Here is a 22,630-nt window from a genome sequence, read left to right as displayed (position 1 = left end):
GCCCTGCCCGCCCCAGGGAGCGGGAGCCCTTGGCCGCCCCCGGGGCTCCCCGCGGCCCTCTGCCCGGCGCCGTTGCGGCGTTAAAAACTCCCGCCTCCGCCCGCGCTGCCGGCTGCGTGCTGGGGGGGCGGCTGGGGAGGCCCTCGGGTGGCCCCGAGGCAGGTCGAGGCCGGCGCCGCTCGCCGGGGGCGGTTCTGTCAGGTCTGAGCGCTCCGGAGCTGCCGGTGAGGTCTGAGGAGCGGCCGCGTCTTTCTGTTTCAGCAGGAAAGTTCTGATAAGCGGGTGTGTGTGTGTAAAATTATGCCATTTAATGCCTGTGTGTACTCTGTCGGTTTTTGCACTAGTGTCCTCTTTGTGCTCCAGTTCTTCTCAGCTTGAGTAGCCAAAACAGATGACAGTAATAAGGTTATTTATTATTACTTACTTGTAATTATTTTCTTATTATTTTCTTATTATTTTCTTATTATTTTCTTATTATTTTCTTATTATTTTCTTATTATTTTCTTATTATTTTCTTATTATTACTATATAACAAACCTACCACATTTTAACAGGATTTTTAGCTAAAGAAACTAACGCCCCTCTGTTGGAAGGTAGAGGACCTGAGAAACTTGGAGATTGAGTAACAGGAGAGCTGATATGAGTTTGGTAATTTTAACAGGTACAATTAGATTTCAGGGCTACTATTAAGAGCAGATTATCCCTTTTAATCTGTGGTATGTGTTAGAGCAACTTTATTCATGAGAGAAAGAACATAGCTGAGCGTTTGTGCTGGTCAGAGRCACATAGTGTCCCATTATGTAGAACTCTGAATTATGGATCTGTTCAGAAAAACATCTTTTGTTTAAGAACAGATGTTTTGTAATGTTTCAGAATCTGTTGTCATGGATGGAGACACAGAATACAACAAAGGTAATGAAAGTCTATGTATTGTTTCTTTTTATTTTTTTTTAATGTCACATTTGAGAATAACTTAAACCTCTCTCTTCCCCCTCTCAAGTCGAAGATGTTGTCGGCTGCCATGTTGAAGATGCTGTAACATTTTGGGCACAGGTGAATTCAGAAAACTATTTGATTTGAATAAGGTGTCTAATCTTATCTCGCCCCCTAGTGGCAGGTTTCTACATAAGTGAGAATGATAATATTTGACACTTAAAAATGTAGATCTCAAAGAACATACTATAGTATGAACTTGAACTTCCAGATCCATATAGAGCTCAAAGATTATGTCTGATCCCTTTAAACTGGGATCAGATTCTGCTTTCTGAAACAGTAAAGAGACCTGTTTGTCATCCATCCATTTGAATTATAGCTGAGCTTTCTTAGATATTCAGTGGGCCCTATCCAAAAAGAGAAAGGAGGAAAAGAAAAAGGAAGCTTAAAATATTTGCTAATATGAGAATACTGTTGGAGGTATGTGGAGTTCTGCTCAGGATGGGCCTCCAGCTGTCTGTAGCAGCTGAGCCTTTTGGGCAGTCAAGCTTGAGATGGCTCAAAAATACTAGATCCCTTCAAGTTTTGTGTAAATTGGCAGCATGATTTTTAAGAAGAGGGGTTAAAGCAAAAAATTAGTTACTGTTATTAATGTGGGAGGTGAACAGGGAGAGGAGATAAGGGGAAGATCCAGGAGGAGTCCACATGATTACCTTTTACGTTCAGTCTGCTGGCAAATAGGTGTGTATGTATTAGTCAATGCCAGTGTAGCTGTGAACCAGTCACAGGAAGTGACTCTTGCCCTGTTGCCAATAAGAGTTAAGAGTTGGACCAAGCTTTCCTGGTTCTTTTTATAGAATAACTTGTCTTTTTCTTTTTTCTTTTTTTTYCCCCTTTTTTCTAAAGGTTGGGGATGGCATCTTCTGCAGGTTCTTACCTGGGGACTGTGTGGGAGAAGTTACTGTTTTATTTAATATTATACAAAAGTTAGGAGTTTATTTCTGAAGAGGACAATTTTTTGTTGCACTAGTGTTTTCTTTCCTACTCTAAGCTTTAGATGCTTTGCTTTGAATTACAAGTAGAGTAACATCTGATAAATGTCATGTTACTGGCACTGACCTCATCTTGCAAGRGTTCAGATACCAACTTGTAATTGAAAAGGACTTGCTTCTTTCAACTAAACCAAAACACAAGTCTTGCATGTTAGGAGAWTGAGGGATATACCAGAGCTGTTATCTTCTGATATAAAGAAGAGAAAGAAAAAAGAACACCAAATACATAAAACCTTTTGAGGAAGGATTGATAAGTAAGATTTGCATACTTCTCACAACCTGGTAATTTAATTTAAAAATAGTCTTTGCAAACTATTTCTCCAGGGTACTTCATATGCATCGATCTCTCTCTCTCTCTCTCTCTCTCTCTTTTTTTCTTTTTTTGAAAGAAAATGAAAATGGACTTAAACAAGTAAAATTTTGAAGATAGAAAGCTTAAGGTGGGGCATGACTTGTCTCAATAGCAGTATAAATGTTCTGATTTGATTTTTGGCTATGAAAAGCCATCAAGAGGCTACTAAAAGTGACAGTTAATAACTCTTACTTGTCTCCATACTTCTTAGAATGTCAGTAGATGTAATGACCTCTTGAAATTAAGTTGTGCGCTGGCTGATGTTTGTCCTCGGGCTAATGCAATTTTTGGCAAGCCTGATTTTAGTAAGGTAAGTAGGCTGTATATGTGTGGAGTTGTTTTTTCACTTGGATATAAAAGCTTGTATTTTACGCAACCATTTTTCTTGGATATTTTCTTGGCCTTTGATTAAACTATAGGTTTTACTCTCTCAAAAGACTCTATGAAATCTCCTTTTTTTTTTTTAAAAGCCTATTTTGTCAGCAACTTTAAATCTGCACTTCAAACTAAATTCAGTTAAATTGTGCATACTTGGGAACTGTTACAAGAAAGATTTTTGTATAGATTGCTGAATTCATTCTTTTTATCTAGCGTCTGTTATGGGTTATCTTTAGCAAGAGAGCAACATTCTTTCAGATAAGGGATTCTTTCCTCCATTCTTTTCTAAATGTGCAGAAGCTCTTATGAAAACATATATTGCTTAGCATACTGGGTAAAAAGCTCTGAAGAGTAACAAGTACATACTTAATGGCAGTTCTATGATAAAGTAAGTATACAAAGTGATAGCAACTGTTCTTTTGTGTGAGCTACTGATGGCTTATGTAAAATAAGATTTACACTGGTCATCTTGTTGAACTGTGTGTGCAGGCATATCATGTATGTTTTTCTTGAAAAACATTCTATGAAATGAAAATGTAAATGAAAAACATTGGCTGTTTGTCGCATGACTGGTCTGGTTTTAGTTTATGAAGCTGTCAGTGTCAAAATGTTGTAGCACCACATACATAGGAAAATAGCTATGAATCTGCCACTGATCTGCGAAATTTTTTTCAAGATATTATTTTGGGTGTAGAGTTGTTAGTATTTTTTAAAGCATCTAGCATATGCTATTACTAGAGATAAGATATTAAAAGGATTACTTTATTTTGATACTGGTATTGTGGTAATTAGAGAAGGCTGTGAAAATAAGATTTGTAATGTATTATGAATATTGTTTTGAGGTGTGCTTATGTTTTCAGAGTGCTACTCCATTTTTTTTTCTTTTCATGATTTATAGATATATGGTGGGTGTTTTTCTGAAGATGGATGTTGGTACAGATGTACAGTACAGCAAGTGATCAACGATGAAAAGGCAGGAACTGTTTTTATGTAGTCCTTACTCTGATATCACTTCAACATGTAGGAAGTAGGAAAAAATGCAACTCCTCCCTGTATTTTTGAAACACGCTGTCTAAATACATTTAGAATCAGTGAATATGTGTATGTGGCACAAATTCAAGTAACCTATTTTGAAAGCTACTTATAAGACTGGCAAAACATGGTATATCTCTGTGCTGTGTGTATCTCTATCATAGAGATACACATCTGGCAGTTAATGTTGTTGTTAAGCAGTGTAATTTAATTTTAAAACTTTGTGAGCTGAAAATGGCAGACCACACATGGCTGGTAAAATATACTGACTTGTTAGTGCTAATGTTTTCTGAAAAGATTCTGTGGTCCTAGGTGACTGACACAAAAGGCTAATAATTCCAATATAAAATGGTAACTATGTAATGGGCTCATTGATGTGAACACTGTTTTGTATCTCTCCTTTGAGCAGTCCTCTTTATTGATTTATAATCTTAATTCTTAGAAAAAAAGTAACCTGTGAAAGTCTTTTGCAGCTGAAACAGTTTTGTAGCTATGTATTTTTAGACAGGTGCAAATCTGAGTTTTCTCTAATTCGGTTTCTTCATCTGCAGGGTGTTCTAGGCTTAGTATGAGAGATTCTAATCTGTGCTTCTAATGTAGTCCTGCAACATGCATGTATTTTTATTTTTTTAATGCTTATACTTATTTCATATCATTGTTGCAGTGTCAGGTATTGTACATTGATTATGGAAATTCTGAGATTCTAAACAGATCAGAAATAGTTGAAATTCCTGCTAACTTGCAATGCCCGAGTGTTGCCAAGAAGTACAAACTTTGGGGACTGCAGATACCAACTGATCAAAACTTAAATATGTTTGACCAGGTGAGTTACAGATACTTCTGATGCATTAAGGTTATAAGATGTGCAAGGGATGATGCCAAGTATCAGCATAGTGTCATTGAAGATTCCTGTAAAAGCTGGATATTTAACTATGAAGGTAAGACGTGGTGGGAAATACTGTCTAATCTCTTGCCCTTAACACACTCTAGAAACTGAAATGATTTTGTCAAAATCATTTCAGGTTGTGCCAGGGAGGTGGTTCTTAGAGTACATTCCTGCAGTCTGTGGAGTCTGAGGTTTATTTCTGACTGCCACAGATTCTTTCTGAGATTGTACCTCTGTTTATCCCCCTTCAGGGGGAAAAATACCTCCATAGGTCACAGAAGTTGTGATAAATCCACTTACGGGTGTGAGCTGCTCAAAGGCTGTGTGCCTAGGTACCATACAAAATTTTGAGTTAGTGGAAAGATGAGTAGCAGCATTTCATCCCCACCCTTGCCAGTAACAAATGTACAAGGCTCAAGAGTTGGTGTCATTGTGATTGATGAAAGCACAGAGCCTTTCTGAGTGGCATTGGTGACCAGGGTGTGCCTTTGGTCCCCTTTCACTAGCAGTGTTCATCTTTTTCTGGACACCACTCACTTCACAGGCTTTAGTGTGTTCCTCTGGCCTGTTATTGGTAGTGCCCCTGCTTCACTGGCTGTCACTTGGGATCAGCAGTTACCAGAGGAGGAGGCGGCAGCAAGAAAGGTCACTCATACTTGCCATTTTGGATTCCTGTGCTGTTCAAAGAGAACTGAAGACCTCTTTGCATGACTCTTTCTTATAGTCCTGTTAACATTGCAGGTAGTTACGTGAAAATTAGTTTTTGATTCCCTGTAGCTTTTTTTTTTTTTGTATGTGTTTTCGTTCCTGCCAGTTCGTACTACTTCAGGTGAAACTTCATTTTCTAGCTCTACATTATATAAAATTATACGCATTTCCTGTCCTGTCCCTGCCCCCTTCTTAATTTTAAGCAAAAACAGCATGTTTACAGAAATGGTTGAATGAAAAGAGGAGAAGGTACCTGTTAGTAAAAGCTGTCTTTCTCCATGATGTCTTTTAAAGGTCTGGAGTTCATTCCTCAGTCTTTCAAACTTGACTTTCATTGATACTGCTAATAAAACTTACAGCTTCAATTCTGGCACTTCTTTGATTTCTGAATGAGTGGTTTCAGTTTGGACATGATAAATGTGCATAATAGTTCATTTGTGTTTGTGTTCTATTTCAAATTCTGAGAGATTTTAAATTAGCTTTGGGCTATTTCAGCTTTATTTAAATGGCAGATACATAGTATAATGAATGCTATATGTATTTTGTTCTTTCATTTAAAATTTCTTGCTTAAAATTGAAGCCCGACAAAAGCTGTTAATGTATTAGTTATAGAATAATTTTCATATTATTTTGTAATACTATTGGTCTAGATGCTCAAAAAGACTTAAGATAACCAGGTTGCCAACTTCCATTGAAAGCTGTTGGAATTTGGGGCTTCTGCCTRTTTTTGGTACTGAACTCTCTCGTATTTAACAATGAGAGGGGGAACTGTTGGTGCTGATATCCAGTCTGGCATTGACAGATAAGATCGGGTACAACTGTAGCTGTACAGATACAGCATTGATTCAGAATAAACATGTTAAATGTAAGAAACTTTACCTGTGCCGCTCTTGGGATTTTTTTTTCCTCCCCCTAGAAGAAAAATGATTGATTTTTGGCCATTCACAATGACTAATGCAAACTTAAGTATATTTTATTTTACAGGGGAAGAAGTTTTTAGGCAGCCTAGTTTTTGAAAAAGAAATAAAAATACGACACAAAGCCAAGCATGAGGATGGCACCATCATCGTCCAAGCAGAATATGAAAAAACAGATATTGGAGAAGAGGTAGCTAAGACAGGGTTTGCTGAAAAATGTAGATCTCCAGTAAACACTAAAAACGGTGAAGAGAAAAAAACAGATCTCAAGCAAAACCAGCCTTGGAGTATAAAAGTTCCGGTTCCTCTGTGGATAAACAGACCCGATCGTTCACTCAGCAGACCAAGAGGGTGCTTTGAGCATGTAGTTGCCAGTGCAAGGAATGAGAATTTTACTGGAAGCCGTACGTTTGTCACAAAGTAAGGCAATGGGATATCATAAATAAGTGTGTGTGTGGACTAATCAGTATTGCTGCAGGGGTTTATGCATCTGAAATGATGGAGAGGAAGGTAAACATCTACATTACAAATTTCAATTTCTTTCATTCCAGTATCCCGTAATAGTGGTACCCAGAAGAAGGAAAGGATGCATGCTTGTGTGTGTGTATGGTGTGGTGATAGGAATTAGGACATCAATCTGTAGAAAACCAGTTCATTAGTTTTGTTGCTCATTAAGTAGACTTTCTTCCTCGTTTGTTCTCCAGGGACATACGTATCCTAACAGATTTTGGGAAGAAGAGCTAACGACTATTAGGCAGAGGAGAAGATACAATAAAGTTTAGTTGAAGGTGAAGATTGCAGGATGTCAGGTCTCAGAAAGATTTTTGCAGTGGTAGATGGCAGTGTTAGTTTAAACCTGTGTTAATTTCTGCAAGCTTGTTTTTGAGACTTTATACAGCTAGCCCCTGTTTATTTACTTGTATTAAAAACTCACTGGACACAAGTATGGAACGTAAAAGCACATTTACCTAGCAGGACAAACATATTTTTGTTATTTATTTGTGTAGGAGTGTAACAGTATGTGCTTATAAGAAATAAAGTCAGCAATCGCAGTTAGAAGTAAGCTTTAGATGATAATGTTGTCTCTGCAACTTATAATTACATTGAAAAGAGGTGGTGGCAAGTTAGCAGTTACAGTTGTCAGAAACCTTTAAAAAGAGACTTGTCCTGCAGTTGCTAGGATTGTCATGGTAACAGACTGCTGAGAAAAATGTTTGTGGGTGGGAAAGATGGTGCTTGGCATTCAGAGAGTTGAGATAGCGTAAGAAATAATGTTCTTAAAAAAAAAAATTGTTCAGAATTTGCCGGTGTTCCGTAACTTGAACTACTTGAACACTCTAATGAAACTTGAGTGTGTACCTTTCTACATATTAGAATGGCTTTCAGRTTTGTGTTACAGGTGGATCAGTTAGGCAAGTCTACACTCTTAGCAAATAAGTAACGTGAAATAAGATGCTTTTCAAAGAAASTCTAAATTTATAGTATAAATGTCTCATGCTGAATTATTTTGAATCTGGCCTCTTTTCTGAATTCTGGCAATACTCTGAATCTGATTTAAAGAAGAAAAATCTTTTTCTTTGTTTTGCTCTGTGTTGCTATTGCATTGTACACCAAGGTATCCTGACTGCCTGCGTGGCTGGCAGCCAGCAGTTCCTCTGTTCCRTTTGTGCGTTCTGTTGTCCTTTTAACTTTTTATGTATCGCAGGCCGCCTTAGGTTGGTGGGTTGGCAGGCCTGTGAAGGGGACTGGGAAACAAACTGTGCTATACCTGAAGCCGTGCAGGTGAGGGTGAAGTTGATGTGGAATCTAGTGAAACGTGGATAGTATGCTGTGACAGCATACTAATGCTTTATGTTTCTGTGCTTAGTTACACACCCCTCCCACCCCCCTGCCCTCCCCAACCTCCCTCCCCTTAATTTGTAGATCCCAAATCCTAACTTTAAAGAGTTCTGGCCTAGTTGGTAGGTAGAATTAGTGAACCTTGATTTTTCTGGGGCAGCAATGTAAATAGTAAAGTATATTTTTGGATAGGAAATTAACTTGATTTAAGGTGAACGTGAAAACATAAAGGGTTAACTTGATTTGAACTAACTCTTTCTCTTTCTTTGTTAAATATTGTTTTTTTTTTCTGTTTTTTCTCAGTGTTATGTATTGGTTTCTGTGATACTTCAGATACACTCCAGCTGCACTTCTGTGGAGTGGACAGGGATACAAATTCTGAAAAAGTAAAGTGTGATTGTATAGATGCTTGTATAACATTTTTGATGTGGGGTTCTGTAATAATTCAAATTACTGTAGCATGCAAGATTGTGCTTTTCTAAAATTAATACTTAATTCTTTTTAAAAGGGAAAATATGTTAGCTTCTGGCTCAGTGTCAGACAGCAGTTTGGAAAAAATAAAAGATCAGAAGCTGATTGAAAAGAATGAAAAGCTTAAAGTGGAGAAAGAAGTTCTCAGAAAGGAGAATGAAGATCTCATACAGATGCAGAAGGAACTAGAACTGAAGGTTGAGCAGCTGAAACGTGAACTTCAGGTATATGGAAATGCACATGCAAAAAAAGGGAGTGGGAGGAGAAAAGCATTTGAAAATGCTCTTGTCTTGTTTCATTGTACTGCAGCTCAAGGCTGTACATTGTCCTGTTTGGATTATGGCAGAACTGAACCAGTGGAGYGAAGACTTGACTTCCTCTGGTGCAGGGAGATGCTGTCAGTGTGTAACTGCAGTTTGTGTTGCAGTCCAGATTGGACCCCAGCTCCCTTAGGTGCATGCAGTGGCTTGCCAGCGCCCTGCTGATGCAGTTGCTTGTTTGGAACTAGTTGTGCAGTGCAAACAGCTTCACTCCGGTGATTAAAAACATTCTGTGTGTATAAGGATGTAGTTTTCATCTCTTTCAAGCTTAGAGGCTAAAACAACTTTCTATCTATTCGGCTGAAAATTATTAAGCATTTAATGAGCTGTTGATTTGTAGAACTGGATGAAAATGATAAGTTCCTTAATTTTTGCATAGTAAAAGAAAAAAAATGCAGATATCAGATGCGTGTCATACTTTACAGAGGAAATTTACTGCTAGCTGATAAGCACTATACTTAGTAAATAGGCTTAAAAATGCTTTATGGATTTAAGTTTAATAAATGAGTAAGAAAAGGTTACACATCACAAGGATGTTATGCTTGTACTGATTTGAGAGAACTTGTGCAAATTCTTGTATCTCTGCCATTAAGAACAGGAAATCTGCCATTGTGTAAATTGATTTGACACTCCAAAAACTGAACTTGCACAGAGCTGTTTCCCCCTCCTCTCTTATTAGAGTAAAAYTGTTCATAACCATCTTTGCTGCTTGAGTGCCTCTACTTAGAACAGCTGTGTTTCTACATAGACTAACCTGCAGTTGCACAGATTCTTCATCAGCTAAAGATACTGTGTTTGGGCACTTCTGTGCAAGCTAAAGTAACTTTAACTGCAGACATGTTTTGTTACTTGTTAAGAATTTATTGAATGCAAGGAATTCTTAGAAGCATTTCTTGTCTGTATTTATTTTAAAGATTTTTTTTCTTAAACTTTAGTGATATTTTAGTGTTGACTACGAGTAAACTACTTCAGAAGAAAAGACTGTAGGTATTTTTAAGTATGAAAGCCTTTTTCTCCCATGATTGCACACAGTGGGAAGAGTTTTTTAGCAGGGAGTAATAATATGTTTTAGAAATATGATTGCTTTTTCACTCTGAGGAATAATTCCAAAAGAAGAGAAGAGATCTGCAGTCATGAGACTTTGGAGACTTTTTTTTTTTTTTAAAAAAATTTTTTTAATCATTTTATATGTAGGTATATTTTTGTCCTTACTTTTTAATGTGTAAGTGTGGAAGGCTAATAAAATCTAAGCATAGTTTTTTTTTTTTTTTTTTTTTTTTCTTCTGTCACCTCAAGTTGGGGCTATATAAGCATCTCTGATGTGTGAGCAAGTACTTTCAACTTCAGGTTGTACCGGGAAGAATATATTCTAATATGTGGGGTTTTTTTGTTGTTGTTTTTTTCTTATCTTGAGAAAATTTCTTGTGAGAAGGTAAGGTTGGTTATTAATATAGCAAGAATTCTAGCTGCACCACTTCGAGATACAGTGGTTATGAGAGTAAGGAGGTTAATAAGATCCTGGACTTCATTTACATGTATTAATAAGTAGGAACTTATCAATGAGGAAAGGGAGAAAAAGTCTGAAAACTCTTGAGCAGTTAGGAGTGTAATGAACAAAATACAAAAGTGGTACTTACCTGGATGTATTGCTACTGAAGTAAGAGGAAAGAAATGAGCCACTAACCTTTAAAAAGCTGTTTTAAAAATGATTCTTATTGTTTTACATATATTTATGGGCATTTTGTTGGTGACTCAAAGATGGTCTTTAAAAAACTTTTAAAAGCTAGAGATTAAACAATGTTCTGTGTTAGTAATCCTGGCTGCCTGTTGATCCCTTTCTATATTTTTCTTTACTGAAACCTTCCTCCAAAATTGAAAAATAATTCAGGAAGAGAAGGAAGCATCTAGGGAAATTGCTGAACATTTTGAGGAAACATTAAGTAAATACGTGGGAACAAAAATGAGAAGTTTGGTGGCTAATGTGAAGGTATTGAGAGAAATTAGGTATGTATTTTTTTTTTCTTTTTTCCTGGTTGTTTCTAAAATAGTATTACATATTACTGGCCTGTTTGTCTTGAAACCATTGCATGCTTTTTGTTTCCCAGTTACTTCTTAAAGAAAAAGTGTGACATTATTTTATTCTGCTGCTTTCTTTTTTCAAAATACACACAGAGTTTGCAACTGTTTCCTAAAACCATGACTGAAACCTGTGTTTTCTATCACATTGGGATTTGCATTGCCTGCTTCTGAATTTTCATCAGATGACTTTTAAACCACTTCTGTTTCTTTCCCACAGCTGTTGTGTGAAGAGCTTTCAGTTCCAGTTTCAGGGAAGTTACTTATTAATTAAATGCAACTAGTTTTTAAAAGTTACTGGGCAGTCAGAGTTCCTTTGGTACCTAGATTGTTCTGAGAGATGTATCTCATTTGCTAGCCCAAGCTACCCTTCAGTTCTAAAAGAAGGGGCAAAACTGCAATGGGGAGAAAAGCTGGAATAGAAACCATCTTAGGCCCCTTTAAGAGGGAGGATCTCGTTTTTTGGTATAGATGAGAACTTTTTGCCAAAAGATGACTGTTTTAAGGTGTATGCATCTGCAGGAGACCTAACTCTCTCCCCTGCCAGCAAACAAACCAGCCCTCCAAAACACATGTGGAAATGAGACAATAGGAAAACTAAGAGCAAAAGAGACAATGTGCTTATGCAGCCTTATCAGTACTGAGGTATAATAAATATATTCTTGTTGTTTCCTCCTTTCTCCTCAAGGAGATTTTACAGAGCTGAATGAGGTAAATTGGTGCTACTACCTTTTGAAAGAAACCAGGTTATTAACATGGCAGATCCTAAATAGCATCTGAATAGCATTGACTTTTAAAATATTTGAGCTCTGGGGTGGAGAAAAAAAAATCCAAGAAAGATGTTGTTTCCTTCTTACGATTTAGGCACACAAATAAGAATACTCGTTTTGGAGAAGACCTCTCACAAGCTATAGAAGTGGTTACAGAGGGATGTCTGACTGTTCCGTGTTCCTTGGAAAAGTTGCAGAAGACTTGGGTGGAGTATGACTTGGCTCAAGAGATGATTCAGTTGTGCAAAAATGTGGTAGGTTGGAATTATTTTTGTATCCAGAGCTATATTTTAACAGCTATTGACAGTATTTTGGTCTTGGAAGTGTAGCTGGATATCATGAGAACAGAATGGAAAAATCTGCCCTTTGTTAGGTAATATTGGAGGCATTGCTACATGTGCCAGCAACTGGTATATTAATGAAGTGTTATATTTTCATCTAACTGTAGGCTTTTATTGATGCCTTTGATTTTTAACGTGATATGGACATCAGAATGTAGTAGCTAAGGGGTTACTGTACTTTAGTAGTTAGAAAACACTTTAGCTGTGCATCTGTAGCATCTGTCTTGAAAACCTTTCTAAACCAGTATCCCGGTACTTAGTATATGCTCCCCACCTATGGGGAGGGCAGTATGTAATTTGGGAATTTTATAGGAAGATAGGCTTGTATAAGGGAAAGTTGCCATCTAGTGGAACTTCTCTGCAACAACCTATCTGAAAAAGTCTACCTGAGTACTGAGGTGCCTAGAAACTAAAAGACAGTTGCTGCTTTTGAGAGTAGGAAGGTTTCCTGGTCTGACAGGCATTGTGGTAAGGCAGAGAAAAGAATGTAGTTGTGATCTGATACCAGATGTGTTATGAAATTTTATGACCTAAAACATTTTAAGTGTGTTTGCTTAGAGTATGGCTGTATTAACACTGATTCAGTAGTTTGTGAAATGGAGTAGAAAGTGAGCAGTGAAGAGAACTGTGGAGAGAAACATAATAAAAATCATTTGTAGTGTCTGTTTTAGGTGATTAAGGGTTCTTTTATTTACTAAAACCCAAGTCAAATGTTAAAACTGGAAAACATTAAGATAATACTGTTAACAAGCATACAACATTTTGGTGTTGTCTTGTATAGGGAAGTAATGTATAGAAAGAGAACGGCTGGGCTGTGAGATATCCATGAATACATGGTGGTATGTTGCAGCAGGGAATAGGCAGCAGAGTATTTGCAGGGCCTGGGTGAGGCTTAAGGATTCATTTAAACAAGCCTTCCTTGAGTGAATTCCTCATCCCACACGAAATGGTAGCAGTTGGAATCTTTTAAAGATTACACGGGATAATCAAGCTTAAGCAGATTGGTAACCTGTAAGCTTTGGTGAGCATCAGTGGACAAACAAAGCAAAGATCTACTTCGAGGAGCAAAGCTAGAGCTCCAGTGATCTTAGAACTCATTTTCACACTTAATCCAGTTTTGCTCTAGGTTTGAGGGTAGAGAGGAAGAAAAATCTTAATCTGGACAAGTATAAGGATAGATGCAATGACCTGACTGGGGAGTCTGGACATGTTTATTTGGCGGGGGAGATGATTCCTCTGGTGTCACTCAGACGTCTTTATTTTTGTCAGCTCCTTTTTCCTTTAGGGGATAGGGGGTGACAGGGAAGGACTGATGGGGGGGAGTGTGCCAGACCCAGCAAGCAGTGTTCTTCCATGAGGCGCACTGTGAAAAGAGGTTTCATTCTTGGAGTGTGAGGATCTTCTGATGGACTGACTTGTTGGAATATATTAAACATAATGTTGCTCTTGCCATTCTTTCTTGCTGTGAATGGCTGATGATAAAGTTGTATCTGCATGAGTGCATTGCGCTTGTTAAAAGTAGTCAAGATAGTTTTGAAGTGAGGTTGTGGTGCTGTGCCGCCTTCGGTAGCTCCTTGTGTTTGTGTAGCCTTGCATTTTGTGTTAGCAAGGTATGACCTCGCATATGTCCTGAAAACTATTTTTTATTTAGAAATTAACAGCACCCTCTTCCCCTCTCTCCATACTGACGTTGTTCCTTGTTGTACAGGATCTTGTTAAGGTGTGAAGGAATGGTGGTGTGAAATCTTATGATTGTTCAAGAGCGTGCCATCACTTCTCAAAATTCCTGCTCTCTGAAGAGAGCAAGTTGTCATGGTAGTGTCACAAGTATTTTAAACAGGAAAAAGTAGAGTAGGCAGGAGTTCTGCCAGGTGTCAAGCAGTCCCCAGAGTACCTGAGAACAGCAAAGGGCATTAGTGGGAATGTGTGTTTAAGCATAGGGCTGCCTGAAGAATTAATTTAGTTTTCAAGATGAAGTGGTAGCAGCTAGAAGCAGGATATTTGGTGGTACTTGTGGAATCTGTCTCAAGCACTCTGAAATCGTTGGGAAGAGAAGTCTATAGAATGAGTTTTAGCATGGTGCTAGAGCTACTGTAGTCAATCTGAACTAAAGATGGACTTTGTATGAGAAAGATTGTCCTATTTTTAATGGGCAATGTGGTGACATAACTTCTAGTTTAAGATCAAAGAGATCCTCAGGAAAAAAATTTTTAAGTGCTGTAATGTGCCCCAGAACCTTGACTACTGTATTTTGAAACACACAGAATGTTTAAGAGGCAGGCAATGAAACACTGCTAGTTTTTCTTCTTGTCATCCCTACTTAGATTGTATTAATGGTAAATGCATTAGCAAATCTTTTTGGTAGTGCAACCAAATAGGTTGGTGTCACTGACTTTATTTCCTCAATTAAAATGAGATCTATGTGAATCTAGTGTACAAGACGACAATTTTGTATACTGCRTATAGGAATTTGGTAACTTGCATGGAATAGAGCCAAAGGCTAAGACCCAGAAAACAAACAGGCTCAAAATGAATTAGGCCTGTCCATGGAGGGGATAGATGTATTGGTAGCTTTAAATACAGTATTTTGGATGYATTTTTCTCTTGTTTGTGGAGGTCATTAAACTGTATAAAAGTAAGAATACACCTGTGAGATGATTGCATCACCCTCTTCTTGCTCTCTTCCACRTGCATGCTGTACTCAGAAAAAAGGCGCTAAGCTGGCTTGGCATTCGGTGCGACCCAATGACCTGGTTGTGGTGCAGGGAGTCTTATTTTATTTTGTTTGAGAGAGATGAGATACAAAGTACAGCTATATTTTAGAGGTGTAGTTGGAAAAGTCTCTAGCTTCTTTTAAAGAAGGGTGATATGCTTAATGAAATTCTGTTTGCTGTTAGGATGAGCTTATGCATTTGCATTGTAGGTTTTTAAAACACTGTCTATATAATTACCTGTTAGATAAGAGCTTCAGAGAACACTATTTGGTGAGATGTGAATTGCTGAAGGTACCCAGTTAAATGGCAGCTGTTCCTGTGGCTRCTGAGCCGTCTGCCAGATTCCCAGTTTATCATTCAGACTTATGTAGACTCTTGAATTTAGCCCTGATGTTTGAACTGGTATTAATTAGAGTTTGGTTGCCTGGTTGAATCTTTTTACTATTTTAAGTCTGTGTTGCTCTGCCTTTTGAGGTAGTATTTTGCAAAAATCTGTCTTGGAAAGTGTTCTTCGTGTCAAAGAATTTTTGCATGTTTTATGCAGCATGTTACAGTGGTCTGTTGCAAGCTAGCTCATGTCTTATGAGGACAAAACAGCAGATGTATAAAAACTTTGTATATATTTGGCCACCAGATATGTCTGCCAAGTGCAGACGTGCTTATTAAATCTAATATTTTTTGTTGTTTATGCTCACCTGGCATAGCRGAACTTGGTCTTTTAATTAGCTAGCCCATTAACATGCAGCAGAACTATAGCATCTGTTAAATTGTTAATCTCGGTTTTATATCTTCTTGTATGCCGCAGCTTGGGTTTTTTTCTTTTGGTTGCAGTTTCTTTCAGTTTCCAGCCATTGATCTCATTCCGTACTTTCTGTTGGACCCAAAAGGTTTCTAGTTTACCTTGCATGGATACTTACAGACCGATACAGTGAATGTYTAAGCTTTCACTGCATATACTAAATTTAGACTCTTTGGATGCCTCTGCGTGTGTGTGTATATGCATAATTCGTTTTCTCTCTYCTTTTAGTAGGAAGTATTCCTTTTGGCTATGTTAAAAGTTCATTGGCTGTATTGGAAACTGACATTAGTGTCCTATTAAACTTTCTCTTATTTTTTCTGGTTTCAATGTTTCTTTACTACTTGCCTACTGTACTAGATTTTTCTGAAACTTTATTTTATTTTTTGACCTTCTTCTGTCAGGACACCATTATAGCTACAGGAGTCATCTTGTTTACCTTTTTTTTATTATTATTATTATTATTATTATTATTATTATTATTATTATTATTATTATTTGTGGAGATGTGAGCCTGTACAACAGGTCTGTAAAGCTGTAGTTTAGTTTTTCCTGTGTGTGTAATGTATATGTATCTTCATGCTCCTGTTGACATGTTGAGTTAAAACACTTAACACTGAAAACATACTTCTGTGTACAGGTTTTAACTTCCTTTACTTGGGACATATAGTTTTGGTGAACCCATTATGTATTTTTTCTGATGTGAATGTGGGGAGGGTTCTTCCATTAGCAGAACTAATACTGCCGGTCACCCATGGGAAGCTTAATTTTTTTGTTTCTAGAAAGCTACTTTTAATTCAATAATCTTCCTGCAGATAATCAGCAGGGAGTTCAGAGGTTATCTGCTACAAGATAAGGAAAAAATTGGCAAAAGGTCTTCTGATTCTAGAGCTTCCTTCTCCAGCAAGGAAGCTTTTGCAATCTGACTTTGTGCATAAATATTTTGTGCACAGAAGCGTGTGTAATCCAAATTCTAAATTCGGTAATACAAATTGTAATTGCAGGACAACTGGGACATTTTATGTTTTTAATAATAGGACTCCACTCTTCAAGAACTCAGTCATGCAAAAACTGCTTTTTTAGTTCTGATGATGTGCTCATACTTACACTGCGAAGGAGTCAGTAGTTATGCAAGGTGATTATGTCACAGAAGCAGAGGGTAAAAGCAAACTTATATTCACTCATTCCCAGTCAGGTCTGTATTGTGCTATTCGTTACTTTGCTGGGAGTCAGATTCCCTCCTTCCCTCTCCCTCAGTCACTTCCTGCGTTGTGCCTGTGTGCATGGAGTTTGGATGTAATCTGCTGACTTGCTTTCCTCTCTCTACAGGATGAGAGAGATGAATTGATTATCAAGAGAAATGAGGTGCAGGAGAATCTGTATTCTGCAGTGGAAGAATTAATTTTGGAAGTGGATCAACTGCCCCTCTCTGAGCGTTCAAGAACATTGCAGGTAGGGAATAAGCTTTTATGGTTATTGATTCTTAAACACTGAGAACCTATGAGGGGTGTTTCTTAAATATAAATGTTTTATAGTTGGAGACCTCAACAGCAGTAGGTGAAGGCTTACATCATATTTCAGAGGTAAATTGAACATCTGATATCTGTAGTTCCTCAGGGTTACTTGTGATCTTGGCTTCCTAGATATTTTGTTTCTTGAGGCAAAATGTTATAATTTCTCATCTAGATCCTGGATTTAGGCAACAGTTTTCTTTTATTGTACTGTAGTCACTAACAAGGTTTCACAAAGCACAAAATAAAATCTGCAGTTAAAGTCAGATGCAGTTACCTTGTGAATTGTGGTGCTGCATTTTGTGGTTGGATTATACCCTGTCCTGTTGCTTTTTGTTAAGATGCCTGTGTTTGAGCTAGTGTAGCTCTGTATAAAATGTGTAAAGTATTTTTAGCCTATGATGTGAGTTCCACACTGAAGATGCCTATGCTTACACCAACAGTGTCCCTCCCTTTTAGTCTCTCACCAACAGAAAGAGAGGATGTAGGTACATAAGACTCTAGCGGCAATCAGGGTTTTTGAAAAGCACTTTAGCAATGACAAATTCTACAAAACCAGTGTTTCTAGCCTATTTAATTCAAAGTAATGTATTTTCCTCCTAACTTCAGAAATATATTTTTGTTTTTATGTTGAATGTGCGTGTGTTTGTGGGGAGGAAGAAAGGTAGTCAGTAGTTTAACAGCTTATCTGTACAAATTACAGTTTTATTTGTCCATGCATATGCAATATTGGTTTCTTAGAACAACACTGGTTTTAACACTTCCTTGCTGCATCCAAACAACAGTTTTGAAGAAGCTGTAACTATAGCTTAGTCCAATCTTACCAGTTGTGAACAGTAGAATGTGAGCTTCATTTGTGCTCATGGGACATAGCTTTAGTCTGTTGGCACAGTATTTTCCCCTTGTAAAGAAAAACATAACTGAAGGTTTACTAAAGGCCTGTTCTATAGGTACCTCCTTCCTGTTACAGCCTTCCAAGGCTCTTTGGTTTCAGAACAGCTGTACAGTGACTTCAAAAGTGACACTCAACTGCAGCCATTTCTGATTTCTATGTGTTTGCCTTCTCAAATGTAAATAACTTATTTTTTTCATGGTATGAGCACATTATAACCGTGGTCTGGTGGTGTCAAGAGGGAGGACGAACTCCAGTGTCTAGATGYGTATCTCTGCCCCTAGTTGTCTTGAGTCCCTTTATTGAAGATGTGTATCTGGGACTTGGAGATATTCCTGTGCTCAAGGATGAAGTGATGCTGATAACCCTTTTATTTTGGGAGGAATCTGGGCCAGTGTCTACTTGGCCAAGTCTGCCTTTTTGCTATCTGCCTCTCAGTTTAGAATGCYGCTTCTGTGCCTCCTGCCTTGGCCATATAATACAAAAACTGTTTCTTTCACTGGCTGGTATCCTCTTTGCTGGAGCACTAGCTGATGTCTCAATACTTCTGCTAGTCTTGACTGTAGCACAGCAATTGCAGTGTAAATGTGTTATCWTGCATAAATTTCTCATCCCTATGAGCAGGATTTGGTTATCTTCTTCCAAAGTTTGCTGAAGGTGGTTTGCATTCTTTCATTTTTTTTTCCATAGTTTATGGCCTGTCAGGGAGTGTGCTAAGGCAGGACTCTTGAAGACTACAAAAGGGGACTGACTTTACTTTTTTTTTGGGGGGGGGGAGACGGGGGTGGGGAAGAGATGTTCATCCTTCTGTAATCTTGTGTATTCCTTGATGCCTTGGCTGACTTTAGTACCGGTTTTCCTGGAATCCTTTTCTTTGCAAAGCCTCTTATCCTGACAAAGATCTCTATCAAGGCATTGCAATCCATTAATTTCTATACGTTCAGTTTATCTTATGGACTTTTGGTCAGCAGAGCATTAGATACTGTCCTGTGCAGCAGTAGCTTTCCAAGAGAGACTTACTTGTGCATGTGAGGACAAGAGATTCTACATGTGARCAGTCTGACTAGCCGCTTGCTCTGTTTTCTGTCTTTGTTTCGTGCTCCTTCGTTTTCAAGAACAGATCTGGGCTTTCCTTGAGCCCATGAAGATTTGTCTGTCAGACACTTCTGCTTACCACATCTTGGCTCATTGCAGAATACAGTACAGGCTTCTGCCCCTTCTTCTGACTGCAAGAAGCTTTTAACTTGTCCTGGCTGCTTTGGCTAAGTACTCCTATGAGCCTGGGAAAACCAGCATTCTGTATCTGCTGTGCACAAAAATGCCATTTTGGTGGCTGTTACCCGTGACTAAAAAAAGTTAACACAAGGCTGGCTGTCACTGTGGGTCAGCTGCTTGCTGTGTTCTCTAAGGTGGTCATTAGAGTTGATGCTGTGTTCTTTTGTAGTGTGCTTTGGGATTTCAGTCACCCTATGTATGTCCCAGATTTTCTCAAGTCCTATTTCAAATTGGGTAAAACAGAACTGTATGTTATGGGATACTTTTAAGTGAACATGTGTATCTATGATCTGTCAGCAACTGAGCTGGAGTTCCTCTAGGCAAACCAGAGCTGCCTTTAAACTGGCTTTTATGCATGGCACTCACTGTAGTCTGTTTTACAAACAAATCTTTATCTTGATTGGGTTGATGGTGTTATACCCGTTGTTGCCATGATGTGGTACTGTCCAAGCCAACCTAAGGCCCAGCTCTGTTTCCATCTGCTYGGACTGCAGAATTGTTCTGCTGTCACTCTTCTGTTGTCTGTCGTTGAGACACTTGTTTGTTAGCTGTGAGTGGCAAAGGAGTATGTGATGAAGAAAGCAAGCAAGCTTTTCCATTCATAATAGTAGCTTTCTAGAGAGGCTTTCCATTGGGATTCAGTGACTTCAATTTTGTCCTTCAATTGGCATTCCTGTTCATGGGTCTTGGGGTGGACCCCGGTGTTGATGACCATACCACTTTCCTGTCTGCTCTTGATAGTGGTGGTGACCAGTTCTGGAGGTGCCTTTGAAGCAGGGCAACAATAGATGCTGCCTTTCAAAAACAAGCTATTTGTACATGCATGTGTACCCAAGTGAAATTAATATTGGGCATCTCATTTTGATAGGCTAATTTTACAATAGGAGAAAAGATGCTGTTCTTAAGGAAATCTAATTACAGTGTTTCTAAATAATTAGTCCTTAAAATATTTTAAATATAAAAACTTTCTGTAAAAATATGGTGAGTAAATGCCAAGTTCTTCATTAAGCTGTTACAGAAATTCAGTAGTCTTAGATGCAAACAAAAACACTAAGATCACAGGTGGCATGCAGGTTTATAAAGAGATGGAATAGCATTAACAAAATTGAAGCATTGGAGAGACTTCTAATGGAATTGTTTTTCAATGCTGTTTAAAAATATGTTTTGATACACTTATTTTTTGGGGTCTGGTCTAATCTGCAGGTTGGTGACTTACTAGAATATGGATGGATAGCATTTCACAGCTTTCCATCACTGGAGGCTTTGTCCAGAACAGCTGCAGCTCCTTCAAACAGAGGAAAGCTTATTTTTTCTTATGTGTTTAAAGGTTATGCTGTGCTAATCCACTAGGTGGTAGGCGTTAATCATCCTCTAAATAAATGCACTGCAGTGAAATTTGAGTGAAATTTCACTCAAGCTTTACAAAAATATTTGAAGATGTATTGAGATGCTATTAGCTGTGTTAAATAAGTTAACTGTCATGATCCTGTGTGAGAAGGTGGAAGGGAGAAAATCAAAATACTTCTGCCAAGCAGGGAAGCAAAAATACACTTGAACCAAAAATCAGTGAGAACCTCAATTTTTCTTTTTTCTTTTTCTTTTTTTWTTAATAAAGCTGAAGAGATCTAGTGCTGTCCTTGAGAAACAGATGTTTTCCAGTTTCTCAGAAGAACAGGAGCTTGGGAGCTATTGTCTCTCTCTGGCTGAGGCTATGCATTGCAAATCCACCCCATTACACTTCTTTTGAGTTTTCTATTTAATACTTTCCAGTGAGAACGGTTTCTGGCCTGAACTACAGGCAAATTGGAACAGCGTTAGTCACAGCTGAGTCCAGCTAACTAGAACTGAAATAAACAGTTGGGTTCAACTCTCTGCTTTCCAAGTGGTCATCTTGCATTGGTTAAAAGAAAAGCTAAGAGGGTGAGTGCAAGTTACTCTACAGCAATCTAGAGTGTGAGCTGAACAGCTGTCAGCTGCTCCATGGTAGCTTTCTGTAAGCGTGTACTTGCCGTGCCCCCTCGCTGGTGTATAGTACCTTGTTCCTCTCCCGTTAAGTTACCACGCAGTTGGTGACTGGGATGAGTGCGTGTGGGCCGTTGAGCGGCTGTCCTCATATGGTAGCTTGTTACCCTTCTGGAGCCTGTTTCCATATCCATATGCTAATAACGTTGCTAGTAAGTAGATGTGTTTATAGTACGAAAAATAAATGAGAAGAAATAGGACTTGACTTAGAGCATTCTTTCCGTGAGTGTAGTCTGTAGAATACATAGAGATAATCTGAAGTGAGTGGTTCTTTCATGTTTATAAACAGGATATGGTATTGGACATGAGAAATGTACTTGTGAACATATTTTGGTTTTATTATACACTTTTAGCTGCTGTTTAAACTGGCTGAAATTATCTTCTCCTCCCCCTATTAAACCATTTGAATGTGACTCCCCTTTCCTTGCTGTTTTCTATCCTGTTGAACCTGGTTATTAAAGTCCAGCTCTTCAAAAAAAGAATTCGAAAAAAATTGTTCTGCACTTGGCTGTTTTTATATAGTCTCCATAAATTTAGCATAAGCCTACTCCTGTTTACTTATAGACAAATGTATTTATACATAGCTCGTGTCATCTGACTCAGATAGAAATTGCTGCTTTAAGCAGTCTATTGTACTGAACAAGTGCTGTTCATTATAGTAACATTTGTTAGGAAACTAGTTTTATAACTTTTATATAGTAATATTTTAATTTTTCATGATCATTGTGTTTAGTTACTTATGATAATGTGCATTTAATGTAAGGAAATTCCTATTCTTTTGCTCCCAATTTGGAATCTTGCTACAGTGCATCTGCAGAATTGGGGCCTAACTGTGGCATCTTGTGCTGGTCTGCAAAACTGTTGTTGCCCACATGTTTACCTCAACAGTACCCACAGTCCTCAGTGAGGTGGTCAGAGCTGCTATGTTTTGGCCTGGGTTGGTAGTATGTGAGAGTCTGTTTTGTTTTAGTTTGAGTTGTATTTGGTTGTTCTTATGACCTCTCGGTGTTTCAAGTGCTGGGAAGATTCCTAACAAGTGGCTTAAGTTCTGTGTCAAGTTGCTTTTTTTGATAGTGTTATGTTGGTTTTTGAGTCTGTAGGAGGTCTCCAAATTTGACTGTGGGATAAGACGAAAACCTCCCTTAGGCAGGGAAAAATGGGTTTTTCGGTGTTTTTCTACATGACCTAGTTGTTCCTTGGGAGGGCCTCTGATACTAGCTCAAATATTCTGGGATCTGAGAAAAGAAAAAGTTAAACACTGCATCTAAGCATGCTGTCAGCAGATTTTTCTCAAGGTTTCTTTAGTCATCTTTTTGGCAGARAATAATGCAGACGAGTGGAATGA

General features: G+C 38.1%; 1 protein-coding gene across 1 annotated transcript in view; it reads left to right on the top strand.

The window, feature by feature from the left end:
* The first annotated feature begins 884 nt into the window (after positions 1 to 884).
* Positions 885 to 22,630, top strand: part of STK31 (serine/threonine kinase 31) — a 42,200-nt gene continuing 20,454 nt past the window's right edge. The window contains exons 1-10 of the mRNA XM_085307626.1: positions 885 to 912; positions 1,001 to 1,053; positions 2,549 to 2,647; positions 3,614 to 3,688; positions 4,412 to 4,570; positions 6,326 to 6,678; positions 8,606 to 8,792; positions 10,777 to 10,892; positions 11,829 to 11,988; positions 16,915 to 17,037. Of these exons, the coding sequence (XP_085163752.1) occupies positions 885 to 912; positions 1,001 to 1,053; positions 2,549 to 2,647; positions 3,614 to 3,688; positions 4,412 to 4,570; positions 6,326 to 6,678; positions 8,606 to 8,792; positions 10,777 to 10,892; positions 11,829 to 11,988; positions 16,915 to 17,037 (1,353 nt within the window). The remainder of the gene's footprint in view (positions 913 to 1,000; positions 1,054 to 2,548; positions 2,648 to 3,613; positions 3,689 to 4,411; positions 4,571 to 6,325; positions 6,679 to 8,605; positions 8,793 to 10,776; positions 10,893 to 11,828; positions 11,989 to 16,914; positions 17,038 to 22,630) is intronic.

Source organism: Rhea americana, unplaced genomic scaffold (genome assembly GCF_003343005.1).
Source record: "Rhea americana isolate MKP2758 unplaced genomic scaffold, rheAme1 scaffold_26, whole genome shotgun sequence".
NCBI classification, from domain to species: domain Eukaryota; kingdom Metazoa; phylum Chordata; class Aves; order Rheiformes; family Rheidae; genus Rhea; species Rhea americana.
The sequence above is the reverse complement of the archived record's forward strand: the minus strand, read 5'-3'. Positions and strand labels throughout refer to the sequence as shown.